This window comes from Scylla paramamosain, chromosome 39 (genome assembly GCF_035594125.1).
Source record: "Scylla paramamosain isolate STU-SP2022 chromosome 39, ASM3559412v1, whole genome shotgun sequence".
NCBI lineage: Eukaryota > Metazoa > Arthropoda > Malacostraca > Decapoda > Portunidae > Scylla > Scylla paramamosain.
Window position 1 is genome coordinate 13,587,382 of NC_087189.1, and position 17,500 is coordinate 13,604,881.

Below are 17,500 nucleotides of genomic sequence, written 5' to 3' on the forward strand. Positions count from 1 at the left end.
TCTCACTTCTTCTCCCCGTCTATTTTCTTTTTTTTCATGTTTCTCGTCTTCTTCTTTTCTTCTTCCTCCTCTTCCTCTTTCTTTTGCTGCTGCTCCTATTCTTCCTTCGTGTTCCTTCTCCCTTTTCGTAATTCTTCTTCATCTGTCTCCGTTATTAATGTTTTTGTTCCTCCTCCTCCTCCTCTTCCTCTTCCTCTTCCTCTTGTTTTCTTTCCCTTCTTCTTCTTCTCTCGTGACGGATTAAATATCTCTTATTAGAATTTAACGCTTTCATCATAAGAAGAGGAGGAGGAGGAGGAGGAGGAGGAGGAGGAGGAGGAGGAGGAGGAGGAGGAGGAGGAGGAGGAGGAGGAGGAGGAGGGAGAAAATTTTGACCATCAATCGAAAAAATAAAGAATAAAAGTTCTCATCCTTCACCTCCTCTTCCTCTTCTTCCTCCTCCTCCTCTTCCTCTTCCTCTTGGCTATAAATCTTTTGGTCTCGATTCTGCGTATAATTATAATGATGGACGCGAGTTTTCCCTTTGTTGCCCTGACCATATTTCCTCTTTATCAGCACCTCTCTTCTTTTTTCCACCATTTGGTTTCTCCTTTATTCCTTTCCTCCTTGTTTATATTCGGTCTTCATATTTGTTTTCGTTTTCTTCAGCTTGTTTCTCTCCTCGTCTTCCTTTTTCACGTGTTTTCTGTTTTTTTTCCTCTTTTCTTCTCCTTCTCTCTTTCTGTTTCCGTGTTTGTTCTTTTCTCTTTCTCTTGTGTCTAAATTTCTACTGCTTTTATTCCTTCTTCTTGTGTTTTTTATTTTTTTCCTTCCTTTCTTTCTATTTTCTGTCAGTAATTTTTTTTTTCGTCTAAATAAACTTTTTTTTTCCTTTTTCCTCTGTATTTATTTATCTACGGTTCCTTTCTCTTGTGCTCAAAATTCTTCTCTTTTCCTCTTCGTCTTTCTTTTCCTCGTGTTTTCTCGTGTTTCCTCGTTTTTTTCTTCTTCTCTTCCTATATCAACTTTTTTTTTCCTTTTCTTCCTTTCTCTTGTGCTCAAAATTCTACTCTTTTTTCCTCTTCGTCTTTCTTTTTCTTCGTGTTTCTCTACTTTTTCTCATTTTTTTTCTTCTCTCTCTTCCTTTATCAACTTTTTTCCCTTTCTCTTGTGCTCAAATTTCTACTCTTTTCCTCCTCGTCTTTCTCCTCCTCGCATTTCTGTACTTTTTTCCCTTTTTCTTCTTCCTCTTCTTACATTCCTGTCCAGCAAGTTTCCCACGTTCAAATGAATTTTCCCCCCAATCTTTTTTTTCCCCCTTTGCGTTCCTTTCCTTCACTTCATGTTTCGTGTGGATTAAAAAGTTTGGCTACAGCTTCTTTTCCTCCCTTGTTCCTCCTCCTCCTCCTCCTCTTCTTCCTCTCCTTTGTGCTCTCTCTTTCTATTTCTACTTTCATTATATTCTTCGTGATAAACAAAATGAAAGCTTATGTTTATTGTGTATATTTATCTAACCTCTTCTTTTCTCTCGCGTCAGTAACAGTAAACAGATTCAAAGACATTTTAGTTATAAATCAATAAGACCTTTTGTATCTGTTCCCATTTCATGTACCCCTTTTCATCCTTCTCTTCCTACTCTTCTTCCTCCTCCTTTCCGGTTCCTCCACGCTTAGTTGGTCAATCCTTATGTGAAATGTTATGTATTTTTTTTCTTTCTTTCTCCTTCTCCTCCTCCTCCTCCTCTTCTTCCTCCTTTATGGTTCTTTCATGCTTATTTTACCTGTCAACGAGAGGTTAGGTCAATGCTTATGTGAAATGTTAAGTATTTTCTTTCTTTCTCCTCTTCCTCTTCCTCGTTCTCTCCTGTTCTCTCATATTTAATTTGTCAGTAGTAGTGTTAAGTAGATTAGAAGATACACTTGTTATTAGTTAAGTATTCAGGTCTTTGTGAAATGTTTTGTAATATTTTTCTTTCTCCTCTCCCTCCTTCTAATCTTAATTTGTCACCAATAGCAAGTAGATCAACAGATATTCTTATTTCATACTCCAAAGACTTTTCATATATATTTCAGTGTGTCATGTATTCTTCTCCTCCTCCTCCTCCTCCTCCTCCTCCTCCTCGTCGTCGTCTTTCCACCCAGTCTCTCAACATTTAATTGGCAAGAAGCGGTAAGGACATCAACAGACACCATCGCTAATGACCAACGGAGCTCCTCGTGTAATCTTTTCCTCCTCCTCCTCCTCTTCTTCCTCTTCCTTCCCCAAAGTACGACTAATTGCACCGCGGTCTCTAATCTCTCAGACACTCCGCTTTGCTACCGTCCCAGACCCCAGTAAGACCCACGTTACTGGCTCACTCCCCGACCACACTCTCTTCATTACTGTCACACATCAAGGTAGCAGGGCGGCTGTGCTGGGAGAGAGTGTGAGGCGGTGGAGCAGCTGGTGTCACGATACAATCCCAGCTATCCTCACGTGCTAGCTGACTGACCCGTGTGGTGTGTGGGTGTTAAGCTGTGTGGGTCTGCAGTGGCGGGAGATAGTAAGTGGAGTGATCTTGCGTTGTTTTGTGCTTATTTGTGTGGCCTGTGATTCGTGACTGCATTCGGTTACGGTTGCTAAGATACGAGTGAGGATGGTGACAGGTGAAGTGAATATTGGGGTCATGTACAAAGGAATACAAAGGAATACAAAGGAAAGGACAGACAGTAACAGCCCTACTGGGTCTAACGAGGCTGTCTGTGTGACTACGCTACCACTACAGATTCTATGAGTTAAAGGCAAAAGGGAAACGAGGTTCAAGGAAGAGAGAGTCATAGAGTGTGATAGGGAAGGTTGAAAGGGTTAATGCGAGGTGCCTGTCTATCCTGTGTTTAAAAATTTCTGTGTTACTGTCCACTACATGTGCTGAGAGAAAGTTCCAAAGAGGGGGAAGAGGAGGAGGAGGAGGAATACAAAGGAATACAAATGAAAGCCAAACAATTAAGTCCCTGCATGGCTGTTCGGTAATTACTACTAACTCACTACAGGGCGGAGAAACAGGACAGTACAGCAGAAGGCTCCTCCCCACCCACCACTCTCTCTTATAGAAATATTAACCCTACAGAATACCACGCGTGTTATGAAATATTCCTGTCGGTGATGAGGGTGTTTCAGGATGAAGCGTGGATGAAGTTACAGCTGAAATATGATAACGTCAGAAAAAAAAGAGAATGCATTAGGTAAGCTGATATACATACGCATTACTAACAAAGCATTATAAATATATATGGATTTTGCCCTTCGTGTGTGTGTGTGTGTGTGTGTGTGTGTGTGTGGGGGGGGGCGGGGTTGGAGGGGGAGTAAATTGCCTCTATTCTCCTGATGTTTTGTATTGGCAGGGTGAAGTGCAGGGATAAATATGGTTGTTAATAAGGTACACATCAGCTGACCCAGTGTTTGTGTCTTTATCACCTGTACTAACGAGAAATAAGCCTGGACTCACCATTCACCGCCCACCGCCGCTCACCCCAGCATCCCTCAGCCACGCACGCCCTCTGCCCCAACGCCGCGACTTCAGCACGCCTCAGCACAGCGGTAAATCTTCCCTCTCCCCCTGTCGCCATTGCCAGCTGCTCCTTGCCATCTTATTTACAGTGTTATTGCTACCCGCCGTTGCCTCGTTTGTCTCTCTCGTCTCAGGCTCTCAATACAGTATTTTATAGAGGAATTCAATACTGCTACGTACTGTTATATATGTATTTTTTTTTCGGTAGTTTTATAAAGTAATAATTCAAAGTTTTCTATGTAACAATTTATCACTTTAAAGATATCCCGTGTACTTTATTTCCGTAATCCAGTATGTAGTTATGAGTTCACCAGCGAGTGACATAATGTATTGCCTGTACGTTCCTTATCACCAATATGAAGCGAATAAAACAAGTAATTACTGGCGCATTTATCAAAAGCTGTCAGTGTGCACTTCATACAACATCAATTAACCAGGCGATCTTCTGTGCATCAGTCTGAAGCTTGCCATACGTACAAAATCATTCACAATAACTCAGACTGAAGGAACACGCTGAAACACGATGCAAGAGAGAGAGAGACAGAGAGAGACATACGGTCAGACTTGTAGGCCGCGACTGTAACATGATGAATAAAACACCCAGAACAACCCCAAGTGATTATAATATATGTAACCTGCGACATTTCAAAACAATCTTGGTGAAAATACGAAGGGTTTCACAACACAGGCGGGGTATTAATGGCAACTGTGCTTTGTTAGTTAGTAAAGAAGCTTTCTCTAGTGTCTTAATTTTCCACCTTCTCCTTTTCCTCATCCTCCTCTACCTCCTGTTCTCCTCTTTCTCCTTGTCTCCATTTATTTCTCTTTTTCTTGTTCCTTCTCATGTTCTTCCTCTTCCTCTTCTTCTCCACTGATTTCTCTTTCTCTTTCTCTTCCTTCTTTTCTTGTTACTTCCTCCTCCTCCCTCCTCTTCTTCGTTTTCCTCTCCTCTCCTCTTCTTTTACTTCTCCACCTCCTCCTATTCTTCTCCTCTCCTCCTCCTCCTCCTCCTCCTCCTCTTCTTCTTCCTCCTCCTCCTCCTCTTACTCCTCCTTCATCAAAACTCTTCTTAAGTAACTCCATCTTCTCCCTTCTTTTTCTTTTATTGTAACAAACTTCCTCTCTCTCTCTCTCTCTCTCTCTCTCTCTCTCTCTCTCTCTCTCTCTTACCCATGACTTTTATCACTTTTGTTTCCTTAATTCCTTCGTTATTACAGTTAATTCTATCCTTTTCTTCCACTTAAATTTCAACTTTATTCTCTCTCTCTCTCTCTCTCTCTCTCTCTCTCTCTCTCTCTCTCTCTCTCTCTCTCTCTCTCTCTCTCTCTCTCTCTCTCTCTCTCTCTTATCACTGTATCGCAATGTCCCTTCCTCCTCCTCCTCCTCCTCCTCTTCCTCCTCGCTTAATTTAATTTCCCCTCACATTATAAATTCTTTTGTCTTTTTACTTATTATCTTTATTTCATTTTTGCCGCCATGAAATTCTCTCTCTCTCTCTCTCTCTCTCTCTCTCTCTCTCTCTCTCTCTCTCTCTCTCTCTCTCTCTCTCTCTCTCTTAAATTGCAGTATCCTAATGAACCGGAATTGCCTCTCTCTCTCTCTCTCTCTCTCTCTCTCTCTCTCTCTCTCTCTCTCTCTCTCTCTCTCTCTCTCTCTCTGGAAGGATCTTTCAGTTTTTACAAAGTTCGTGTTTTTCTCTCCCTTCCTTCCGTAATCTCGCTCTCTTTGATCCTCACCTTCATGACTCTCTCTCTCTCTCTCTCTCTCTCTCTCTCTCTCTCTCTCTCTCTCTCTCTCTCTCTCTCTCTCTCTCGCTGGTGTGCATTTTAATTTTCTTTCGGTGTGAGGATAAAAATTGAATTCTCTCTCTCTCTCTCTCTCTCTCTCTCTCTCTCTCTCTCTCTCTCTCTCTCTCTCTCTCTCTCTCTCTCTATTTCACCTTATCTAAAATTTATCCCTTCAATTCCCTTAACCTAATCTAATCTGAGACGTTTCCGCTATTTTCTTATCCTTCCAGCTGCTAACTTTGTACAGGGCCCTTATCCGTCCATGTATGGAGTATGCTTCACATGTCTGGGGGCAGGGGGGGGGGTCCACTCATACCGCTCTTCTAGACAGGGTGGAATCAACAGCATTTCGTCTTATCAACTCCTCTCCTGTGACTGTCTTCAACCTCTTTCTCATCGCCGCAATGTTGCATCTCTTACTGTAATATCTTCTACCGCAATTTTCATGCTAACTGCTCTTCTGATCTTGTTAACTGCATGTCTCCCCTTCTCTGTCCACTTCTCTAATGCAAAAGTTAATCAGTATTCTCAGTTATTCATACGTTTCTCTGGTAAAATTCTGGAACTCCCTGCCTGCTTCTGTATTTCCTCCTTCCTGTGACTTAAACTCCTTCACGAGGGAGGTTTCAAGACACCTGTTCTCTGTTTTGTGGTGTTGTTTTGGGGACTGGTATCTTAGTTGGCTTTTACTTTATATATATATTAAAAAAAAAGAAGTTATCCTTGGCCAGAGATCCTCCTACAAAAACAATCTGATCTAAACTAATGATATAATGTTAAGAGTTATATAATCTTTGTTCCCAACTTTTAATCTCTCTCTTTGTGACTCTTAGCTCTAAAATCTATGGCAGTTCAATTATCCTTTTGAGATTCTAAGCTTGTGTGTGACGAGAAGCTGTCCAATTTGACTTTTTAATCTCTCTCTCTCTCTCTCTCTCTCTCTCTCTCTCTCTCTCTCTCTCTCTCTCTCTCTCTCTCTCGTTTTTTTTAGTAATTTTCTGTTTTTGTTTTGATTTTTTGTCTGTTATTTTTCTTTTACTTATTTATTTATTTATTTATTTATTTTATTTATTTTATTTATTATTGGTTTGAATGATTTTTGTCTGAGTCTGTTTGTTTGTGTAAGTCTCTTTCTGTCTGTCTGTCTGTCTGTCTGTCTGTCTACCTTCCTTTGTGTGTGTGTGTGTGTGTGTGTGTGTGTGTGTGTGTGTGTGTGTGTGTGTGTGTGTGTGTGTGTGTGTGTGTGTGTGTGTACCTCTCTCTCTCTCTCTCTCTCTCTCTCTCTCTCTCTCTCTCTCTCTCTCTCTCTCTCTCTCTCTCTTTAATCCTTTCCTGAGCCTAATCTTTCTCTCTAACAAACTTGCATTCCAATCTCTGTATCTGAAATTAATCTTACTTTTTAATCTGTCTTATTCATTATTTCCCTTATTTTAATTATTTTCTTTTACACATTAATAATTCTCGTTGGTATTTTAATTTCTCTGTCTAAAAATTAATCAAACGTTTCTAAGTATGTAATCATTCTTACTCTAACATTTTAATTTCTCTATCACAAATTAAACTTTCTAATCCCCTTAATTTCCCCTCACCTTTCTAATCTAGTAATATTTTCCTCTTGGCTCTAATCTTTCTATCTTACCAATCCTGCATGTCACCTAATCTTCCTTATCTTCCCTTATCTTTTCTCTCAAACTGCACAATTTTTTCATCTAGTCCTCGTAACCTTTCTAATCCCATGCTCTCTTCCTCTTGGCTAATCTTTTTAAATTACTAATCCTTATCTGTCACCTACTTGTAATCTACCTCTCTTATCTCTCCTTATCTCCTTTTTCACTTTACTAATCTTTCTAAAATTCCCAATAATGATCTCACCTAATCTTTCTTACTATTTCTCCTTCCCTCTAATCTTTTTTTTTATCTCGCCAATCCTGATCTGTCATATGATCTTCCTCCATGATCTTCTTTATCTCGTTCCCAATCCTTGTTCTGATCAACCTAAGCATCTAAAACCTAACTTAACTTAAGCTAACCTAACCTAACCTAACCAAACTTAACCTAACCTAACTTAACCTAACATAACCTAACCTAACCTAACCTAACTTAACTTAAGCTAACCTAACCTAACTTAACCTAACCTAACCAAACTTAACCTAACCTAACCTAACTTAACCTAACATAACCTAACCTAACCTAACATAACCTAACCTAACCTAACCTAACCTAACTTAACCTAACCTGAGCTAACTTAACCTAACCTAACATAACATAACCTATTCTTGTTCTAATCAACCTAAGCATCCAAAATCTAACCTAAGCTGACCAATCCTAGTCGTTCTCCTAATCTTCTTTCCTAATCCTCCTTATCTCGTTTCCTAATCCTTGCTCTAATAATTTTAAGCATCCAATACCTAACCTAACTTAACCAGTTCTGATCTTTCACATAATCTTTCTCCTTCAGCTTTCTTTTTTCTTTTTTAATCATTTGTTCTATTCTTCCTGAGCCATCGTGTACTTTTATTTAACGTAACCTAACCTAACCTAACCTAACCTAACTTAATCTAACCTAATCTAACTTAACCTAACCTAACTTAATCTAACCTAATCTAACTTAACCAAACCTTACCTAACCTAACCTAATCTAGTCTAACCTAACCTAATCTAACCTAATCTAACTTAACCTAACCTAACTTAATCTAACCTAATCTAACTTAACCAAACCTTAACTAACCTAATCTAACCTAACCTAACCTAACCTAACCTAACCTAATATAACTTAACCTAACCTAACTTAACCTAACCTAACTTAACCTTACCTAACCTAACGTAATCTAACGTAACCTAACCTAATTTAACTTAACCTAACCTAACCTAACTTAACCTAACCTAATCTAATCTCAAAATCTTTCTCCCTGATCCTTCTTATGACTTTCCAATCGCTTTTCTAATCTTCCCAACTATCCAATTGTTTCAAGGGTGTTGTTTCGTGAAATAATTAAAGATCTAATCCTCTCTCTCTCTCTCTCTCTCTCTCTCTCTCTCTCTCTCTCTCTCTCATCTAATCCGCTTTGTCCATTCCTGTCCCCTTCAAACTCCTCCACCAATCACAGCTCTCCTTCATCTTACGTCATCACTCAAGCAGCCAATCAGCTCTCACCTCCCAGCCAGCCAGCCAATCACATGAGACTTCAAGACGTTTCCACTCAACCTCTCTCTCTCTCTCTCTCTCTCTCTCTCTCTCTCTCTCTCTCTCTCTCTCTCTCTCTCTCTCTTTGCATTTTCACATTTATTTCTTATTGGTTCCCGTTTTTTCTCATTTTTTTTTACAATCTTCCTTCACCTCTCTCTCTCTCTCTCTCTCTCTCTCTCTCTCTCTCTCTCTCTCTCTGAACCTCCTATCTTCTCTCCTCCTCCATATCCTCCTCCAAAACCTGTCTCTTCTCCTTGTCCTCCTCCTCCTCCTCCTCCTCCTCCTCCTTCTCCTCCTCCTCCTCCCCCTCCTTGTCGTCGTAAGGTACAAAACTATTCTTTCCGCTTTCCCTCCTATTTTTTCCTGTCGTTCCATCTCCCCCCCTCTCTCTCTCTCTCTCTCTCTCTCTCTCTCTCTCTCTCTCTCTCTCTCTCTCTGGATGCCAGCCAACAGATTTTAAATGCCAGTATGAAAAATCTATTTATGTAGCCATGTAACGTTTATTCGAGAGAGAGAGAGAGAGAGAGAGAGAGAGAGAGAGAGAGAGAGAGAGAGAGAGAGAGAGAGAGAGAGAGAGAGAGAGAGAGAGAGAGAGAGAGAGAGCATTCCTGGAAGCTGTTCACCTCACAAACTTCCATTAGACTCCTCTCTCTCTCTCTCTCTCTCTCTCTCTCTCTCTCTCTCTCTCTCTCTCTCTCTCTCTCTGCAATAACCCCACACCTGAAGCAGCAACTGAAGCAACATGTCCACACCTGTTGTGATTTGCTATACAGGTGTGCTGAATTAATTAGAAACAGATGTGTGTGTGTGTGTGTGTGTGTGTGTGTGTGTGTGTGTGTGTGTGTGTGTGTGTGTGTGTGTAAATTCATGTAAGTCTCTCTCTCTCTCTCTCTCTCTCTCTCTCTCTCTCTCTCTCTCTCTCTCTCTCTCTCTGTGTGTGTGTGTGTGTGTGTGTGTGTGTGTGTGTGTGTGTGTGTATCGATTCATGTACCTTTGGAAGCTCTAAGGGTGGGGGGTGGAGGGGGAATGAAAAGGTAAGGAAGGGAAAAATGTTTAACTTTTTTCCAATTCATGTATTCCAAAAGTTGTGAGGCACGAAAAATAAAATACCTTCCCAGTTGAAAATAAATAAATAAATAAATAAACAAAAATGATCGAGAGGAAAAGAAAACGGAACAAAAAAGAAAACAAAGGAAAATAAGAAGATTGTCCTGGTTTCGTGGCGGAGAGAAAGAGAAAGGATGAAAGAGAGTAAGGGAGGAAGGAAAAATGAGAGAAAAAGCTGCCTATTCTATTTACTGGTATGAAAGAGAGAGACAGGTAAATGAATAAAGAATGAAAAGAAAGTAAGAAAAGAAGAAAAAAATGATAAAGCTGGGTATATTTATTAAAGTGAAAGAGATGCAGATTAACAAATGGATAAATAAATAAAGAAAGAAATCAAGAAAGAAGGAAAGAAAATATATGAAAGGCTGTCTATATCTATTGAGGTGAAATAGAGAAATAGATAAATAAATGGATGAATAAATAAAGAAATAAAGATAAAAAGAAAAAAAGAAAAAAGTGAGTATATTTATTGAAAAGAAAGAAAAAAGAATAAATAAATAAAGAAAGGAGAAATAAGGAAAGCTGTCTATATTTATTAGAGCGAAAGAGAGAAACAGATAAATAAACGGATGAATAAATAAAAAAAATAAAGATAAAAAGAAAGAAAAAAGTGTACATATTTACTGAAAGGAAACAAAAAAAGAGAACGAGTCAATAAACTAAAAAAAAAAATAAAAAATAAAAAGAATCAGTATATATTTAAAGAAAAAGAAAAAAATGAGAAGAAAACAAAGAAAAAAAAATATATATCACATTTCTAATACTCGACTTCAGCAACACACACACACACACACACACACACACACACACACACACACACACACACACACACACACACACACACACACACACACACACACACACACACACACAATGATAAATGACAATATATAATGACAACTGGACATAAAAGAATCATATATATTATAACAGTAATTCTTTTTTAGTGTTCCCCTTTCATTACCAATCCCAACCAGCTTTCCGTTTTCTCCCAGGTCCTCCATTTTCTATGTCGATTTCATGGGTGACGTCAATAAGTTAATATTTCAATCAAACTCTCTTGATATGACATTACGAGTGGTTGGTCTCTCTCTCTCTCTCTCTCTCTCTCTCTCTCTCTCTCTCTCTCTCTCTCTCTCTCTCTCTCTCTCTCTCTCTCTCTCTCTCTCTCTCTCTCTCTCTCTCTCATTAAACTTCAACTTCTTTGCATAATCTTAAAAAATCTCTTCGCTTCTTTCTCTAATTTTAACTCTCTCTCTCTCTCTCTCTCTCTCTCTCTCTCTCTCTCTCTCTCTCTCTGGATTGGTTTGAGGGAGGGAGGGAGGGAGGGAGGGAGGGAGGGAGGGAGGGAGGGAGGGAGGTAGGGAGGGAGAGAGAAAGAAGGAGAGAAGATGGATGGAGGAAGAGAGGGAATGAGGGAGAGAGGGAGGGAGAGAAGGAGGGAGAGAAGGAGGGAGGGAGGGAGAGAAAGGGGGAGGGAGGGAAGGAGAGATGACAAGAGACTGAAGCGGAAGGAGAGAAAAGATTGAAAAGATGTGGAGAGGAATGAAGAGAAAGAGGAGGAGGAGGAATTGAAGTGGAGGAGGAGGAGGAGGAGGAGGAGGAGGAGGAGGAGGAGGAGGAGGAGGAGGAGGAGGAGGAGGAGGAGGAGGAGGAGGAGGAAATTGAAAAAGAAGAAGAAAAGAAGAGGAGAGGTGACAAAATATAATGGAAGAAAGATGTCGAAGAGGAGAAAGAAGGAAAGAAAGAAAGAGAATAAAAGAAAGGAAAAGAAAGAGAAAAAAGAAAGAAAAGAAAGTAAACTTGCTCTCAAAGTCATGTAAATAAGTTTAGAGAGCACTAGAGAGAGAGAGAGAGAGAGAGAGAGAGAGAGAGAGAGAGAGAGAGAGAGAGAGAGAGAGAGAGAGAGAGTACAGTTCCCTCACGTAGCCAAAAGGTCGTGCTCATAACTCTCTCTCTCTCTCTCTCTCTCTCTCTCTCTCTCTCTCTCTCTCTCTCTCTCTCTCTCTCTCTCACTCTCTTCTTTGTCTCTATCTTTCAGAGAAATTGAGGCGCCTTTTACAGTGTTATTACGACGACCGCCCTCTCTCTCTCTCTCTCTCTCTCTCTCTCTCTCTCTCTCTCTCTCTCTCTCTCTCTGTAGTGAGTGGCCAATATGCTGAGACATTAAATGAATATACGATTGACTGACTGACTGACTGACTGACTGACTGACTGACTGACTGACTGACTGAATGACTGACTGACTGACTGACTGACTGACTGACTGACTGACTGAATGACTGACTGAATGGGTACAAAACAGTTTTTCGCTCTCAGAACTAAAATGAAGGTTAAAAAAATGTATATATAAATACAAATGTAGAATGTAAGTACCAGGAAAGTTAATTTCAGTCACTGCCACTCGGAAAATAACGCTGAACGAGAATTGAATTGTTTTGAAGTAATGGAATGGAGAGGAAAGGCAAGGGACGCAGTGAAAAGTGAAAAAAAAGTTAAATAATGATGCATAACAGTGAAAAGGACGGACGTAACAGTGAAAATGCACGAAACATAAAGGAAAAAATGATGATGGAACAATAGTGAAAATTTAGTGATTAAGATTGATGAGTAGCAGTGAAAAAAATAAATAAATAAAAAGTACATATCAGTAAAAAAGACGAAAAAAAAGTGTAGATAAATAGCAGTAAAAATAAAAGCCACGAAGCATAATAGGAAAAAAATGAAGAATGACACTGAAATAGAATGAATATGATTAAAGAAATTATGAATGACAGTAAAGATAAAGTTAATAATAAAGAGGATAAACAAAGGCAAAACAATACAAGAGTAAGTGATAAAATATAGATAATAAAATAATACTGAAAAAAAGACGAACATGATAAAAAAAATGAATAACAGTTAGAAAGAAAGGGGAAAAAAATGATAAAAAAAATATAAATGAATGCAAAATTAATACAAAGATAATAACTGGAGCTGTGAAGGATGGAAAAAAATATATTTGTAGATAATTTGAACGACTGTAGAGTGAAACAAATACCGTAATTTTAAACCCTTGCCATTTCAGTTTATGGGAAAAAAAAAAAGATGGGAGGTACAAATTTAACTTAGAAAAAAATAGCAGGAAAAAGAAAAACTAAATATTAACTTTAAAAAAATATATATACGTACACTGATATAAACTTGAAAAAAAAATGACGAAAAGTGAAGGAAAAATTAACTTCAAAAAAGGACAAAAAAAAAAAAAAGAAATGAAAAGTGTAGTTAGATTTTATTATACAAACAAATAAAAAAAAATAAAGAAATACAAATTAAAAATGAACTTGAACACACATACGAAAACAAAAACAACAAAAGAACATTAAAAATACTTAAAACACACACACACACACACACACACACACACACACACACACACACACACACACACACACACACACAAAATATATAAACTAAAAATAAAATAAATAAATAAATAAAATAAATAAGAAAAAAAAAAACACGAAGGAAAAAATGAACTTCACTACCAATATACAACAATTTAATCTTGCTCAACATATCAACTAGCAGATTTACAAAAGTTAAAACAAGAAAGGGTTAAACATCATTCCTGGCCCCTCTAATCATGTCTATTACCTCTGACTTACAACTCGTCTAATTTATTCTTGAAGTTTCCCTTATATATAATTACATACGCATTTATTCTGACCAATATCTGATGAATAATTGTTTAGATATTGTACTCTCTCTCTCTCTCTCTCTCTCTCTCTCTCTCTCTCTCTCTCTCTCTCTCTCTCTTAGTAACTGAATATACGAATAAGTAAATAAACTGAACAGGTGAAATGAAGCCACGAGAAGCAGAACACAATCCAATCACCATAAGGAACACACGACATCACACCTGCGCACACTAATTAAGACCAAATTACAGGTGAAGCATGATTTCCATCTTAGGCCCACGCTGATTACAGGTAAAGACACGGCCAGGCGAACCCACAGGTAACTTTATAAGGCTGTTTCTCCTACATACACACACGCACACATACGCACACACATACACACACACGCCTGTTTACCTGCCTTGCCAATTAAGCCTCACGGGAATTTAACACCTGGGGCCCAAAACTTTGCGGTGAGAAGAGAAAAAAAAAGAAGGAAAGTAATGAAAAAGGAAACTATTGTGAGATTAAAAGTAAAAAGAGAAGGAACGTGAAATTAAACTGTTATGAAGAAAGAAATGTAAGAAAAGTGAAATAGAAAAATGAGGAAGTTAAGAAAAAGGGATGATAGTCTCTAATTAAAAAGAAAAAAATAATAGAAGGTAAAATTTAAAAGAGAAAAAGAAAAAGGAAAATATTAGTAAAAAAAATAAGATATAAAGAAGGAAATTGAACTGGAAGGAATGGAAAAGGAAACACAATAAAAGTGGTACAAATAAGAATAAATAAATAAATGAGAAAATAACCACAGATAAGGTGAAAAATTAAGGTTTTATTCGTAAGTATATCAAAATATTCTTGTCTCTTTTATCTTTTTTTCTTATTTATTCGAGCTGTTCTTAAAATTGTCTTCATCTCGTTTTCTTTGTCTTTATCTGAGGTGGAAACAAAAACATGAAACAATTTGAGCTTTTTCATTGTGTTTCGTCATTTCCTTTTTCTTTTTCCCTTCATTAATTCATTGTTTTAAAGTTGTCTTATTCTAGTTTCCATTGTTCTGTCTTCCGTTTTGTTTTTTATCTGAGGTGGAAACAAAAATAAATAAATAAATAAATAAAGTGAAGTATTGATTTTCCTTGCCTTCGTTTTTTTTTTTTTTTTCCTTTCTTTCTTCTGTGTTTTGAAATTGTCTTATTCAAGTTTCCACTGTTCTCTTCTCCTGTCTGAGCTGGAAACAAGATGAAACACATACTTTAATTTCCAGCTTGTCTTTTTCATTCTTTTTTTCACTAATTCCTTGTTTTTGAATCATCTCCATCTACTTTATTTATTTATTTTTTTACCCGACACGAAATAAAGAATAAGAAAAAAAAGAAAAAAAAACACCATGGAAAATCTAGACAAGAGTTTCCTTCCCTGTTTTTCCCTTTTTCCTTCTCATTCATTCATTCTGCTTTAAAAATTGCCTCTCAGTTTGTCCTTCCTTTCTTTCTTTCTCCATATTAACTCTTTGTCTGAAAACCACCTTATTTTACATTTAATTATTTTTTTACTCAGCTGGAAACAAAAAAATGAAGTAAACAACACGAAATGTTTGTTAAATGAGCCGGAAAGATATTTTTTGTGTGTTTTGCGTTAATTAGTCTGGCGAACGGTACTAAAAACCAGAGAGAGAGAGAGAGAGAGAGAGAGAGAGAGAGAGAGAGAGAGAGAGAGAGAGAGAGAGAGAGAGAGAGAGAGAGAGAGAGAGAGAGAGAGAGAGAGAGAGAGAGAGAGAGAGAGAGAGAGAGAGAGAGAGAGAGGATGAAAATAAAAGTAAACGAAAATGGAAGGAGATAAAATGAACGGAAGAAAATGAAAAAAAAAAGACGAGAAAAAAAAGATGAAAAAAAGGGATGAGAGGAACAGAGACAGAGACAGAGACAGACAGAGAGAGAGAGAGAGAGAGAGAGAGAGAGAGAGAGAGAGAGAGAGAGAGAGAGAGAGAGAGAGAGAGAGAGAGAGAGAGAGAGAGAGAGAATCAACATACCACGCCTAAAAACGATAAAAGAAAAGGAAAAATGCAATAAAACAGACCAAACCAGTGTTACGTGTATTTTGAAGCTTTAAAAAACAGGTCCCTTCGTTCAAAATGAGGAGGAGAAACACAAATAAGAGTAGATAGGGAGAAAAATAGATAAAGAGTGAATAGATGGAAAGTAAAGGTAAAGCGAAGAGATAGGAAGAAAATATAGGTAAAAAAGTGAGTAGGAAGAATATACAGGTAAATATTAGATAGGAAGAAATTAAAGGAAGAATAGATAGATAGAAAATATAGGTTGAGAAGATATAACACAGAGGTCAAAAGTAGATAGGATGAAGAGTAAATGAAGGGTAGATACGAGTAGATAGAAAATACAGGTAGGGAAGATAGAACACAGAGGTAAGAAGTAGATAGATGAAAAACAATGAGGAAGAAAATAAAGTTGAGAAAAAGGAAAATATTCTCTAATTAAAAATAAAAGGGGGGAAACGGAAGGTAAATTTTAATAGTTATGAAAAAGAAAATACAAGAAAAATGAAAGAGAAAAGAAAAATGAAAATATCAAGAGAGAGGAGATAGAAAATACAGAAAGAAAAATAGATGATGAGTACTTAGATAGAAGATTTAAGTAAACAATAGATAAAAAAAAGAAAAAAAAAACTGAGGGAAACGGAAGACAGGAAAGAAAACAGACATATTTCTTGATTTTCATATATTTTTCTAACAATTCTCCTTTTTTTGGAAACTGGCATCTTCAACAGGATATTTATTTATTTACTACTTTTTTGCATTCTTTTTTGTTTCCAATGGCCAGAACTTCCCATACACAGAAAATAATAAGTAAATAAATAAAGAAGAAAGCACACACACACACACACACACACACTGCAACTCCCTACCTGCTTCTGTGTTTTCTCCTTTTTGTAACTTAATTCTTTCAAGAGGAACGTTTCAAGACACTTATCCTCAAATCTTGGGTGATCCTTTTGACCTTCCTTTTGGGACCAGCGCTTCAGTGGGACTTATTTATTTATTTATTTATTTATTTATTTATTTATTCTTTTTTCTGTTTGCCCTTGCCAGTGTCCCTCTTACATAGTAGAATAAAAGAAATAAACCTTCTCCTTACCACTTCTTCTTTTGTTTTCTGTTTAAGATATATATTTAGAAGACTTCCCCTGGTGTCTCCCTTGCTAAAGAAAAAAAAAAAACAGAAAAAAAGGAGATAAAACACACAACTATACACACACACACACACACACACACACACACACACACACACACACACACACACACACACACACACACACACACACACCTCCCCTCCTTACAAACACACACAGGTAAGCAGAAAGACAGGACAGGTAAGGAGGGCAGTCTGTTACTCACCTGCGCACCCCTGCCACGTCTCCCCTCTCCACAGACAGCAGGTATTTTTTCTCCTCGATGGATAGCTGACCCATCTCCTGGTAGGGGCGGTTGTGGCCGTCATCTTCACCCATGCCGTGGATACAGTGACTCTGCGGGGGATGCGAGGATGTGTTAGCGTGTGGTGGTAATGTGGCTTTGCTGTGGTAGGAGGTAAGATGCTACGGAGGTGAGAAAAGGAGGAAGGATATGGTAAGCTATATTGTTTTTTTTTGTGAGTCTGGGGTAAAGGAATGCAAGAATGTTGTATTTGTGCTGTGGTGCTGTGGTAGGAGCAGGGGATAAGATGCTGTGAGTGAGGCAAGAGAGGGGAGATATAGGAAAAATTTAATGTAGGAATATTGGTGTTTTGTGAAAGCTGTGGGGTAAGGAGATACAAGGATGCTGTGTTTGTGCTGTGGTGGTACTGTGGTTTGCTGTGGTAGGAGGTAAAGTGCTGTGAAGGAAGGAGGAGGAGAAGGAAGGTATTTAAGTTGATAAAAATATGAATTATGGATGGTTTGTGAATGCTGTGAGATGAAGGGGTGAAGGAATGCTGTGGTGGTGTTGTCATGGTGCTGTGGGGCTTGATAAGATGATATAAAGGAATGAAGGAGAGAAGGAAGGAAGAAGAAAGTGGGAATATTAATGTTTCTTGAGTGCTATAGGGCAAAGAAGATGATGCAAGGGTGCTGTGACTTTGCTTGGCTAAAAAAGAAAAAAAATTGCAAGTACAAATACAATTCAGGAGAGGTGCTGTGAATATGCTGTGACACTTTGCTTGGCTGAAAAAAAAAAATAAAA

General features: G+C 38.0%; 1 protein-coding gene across 1 annotated transcript in view; it reads right to left on the reverse strand.

The window, feature by feature from the left end:
* The window catches only part of LOC135092242 (transient receptor potential-gamma protein-like), a 180,257-nt gene that overhangs the window by 98,895 nt on the left and 63,862 nt on the right, over positions 1-17,500 (reverse strand). The window contains 1 exon segment of the mRNA XM_063990616.1: positions 16,679-16,809. Coding sequence (XP_063846686.1) covers positions 16,679-16,809 — 131 coding nt within the window.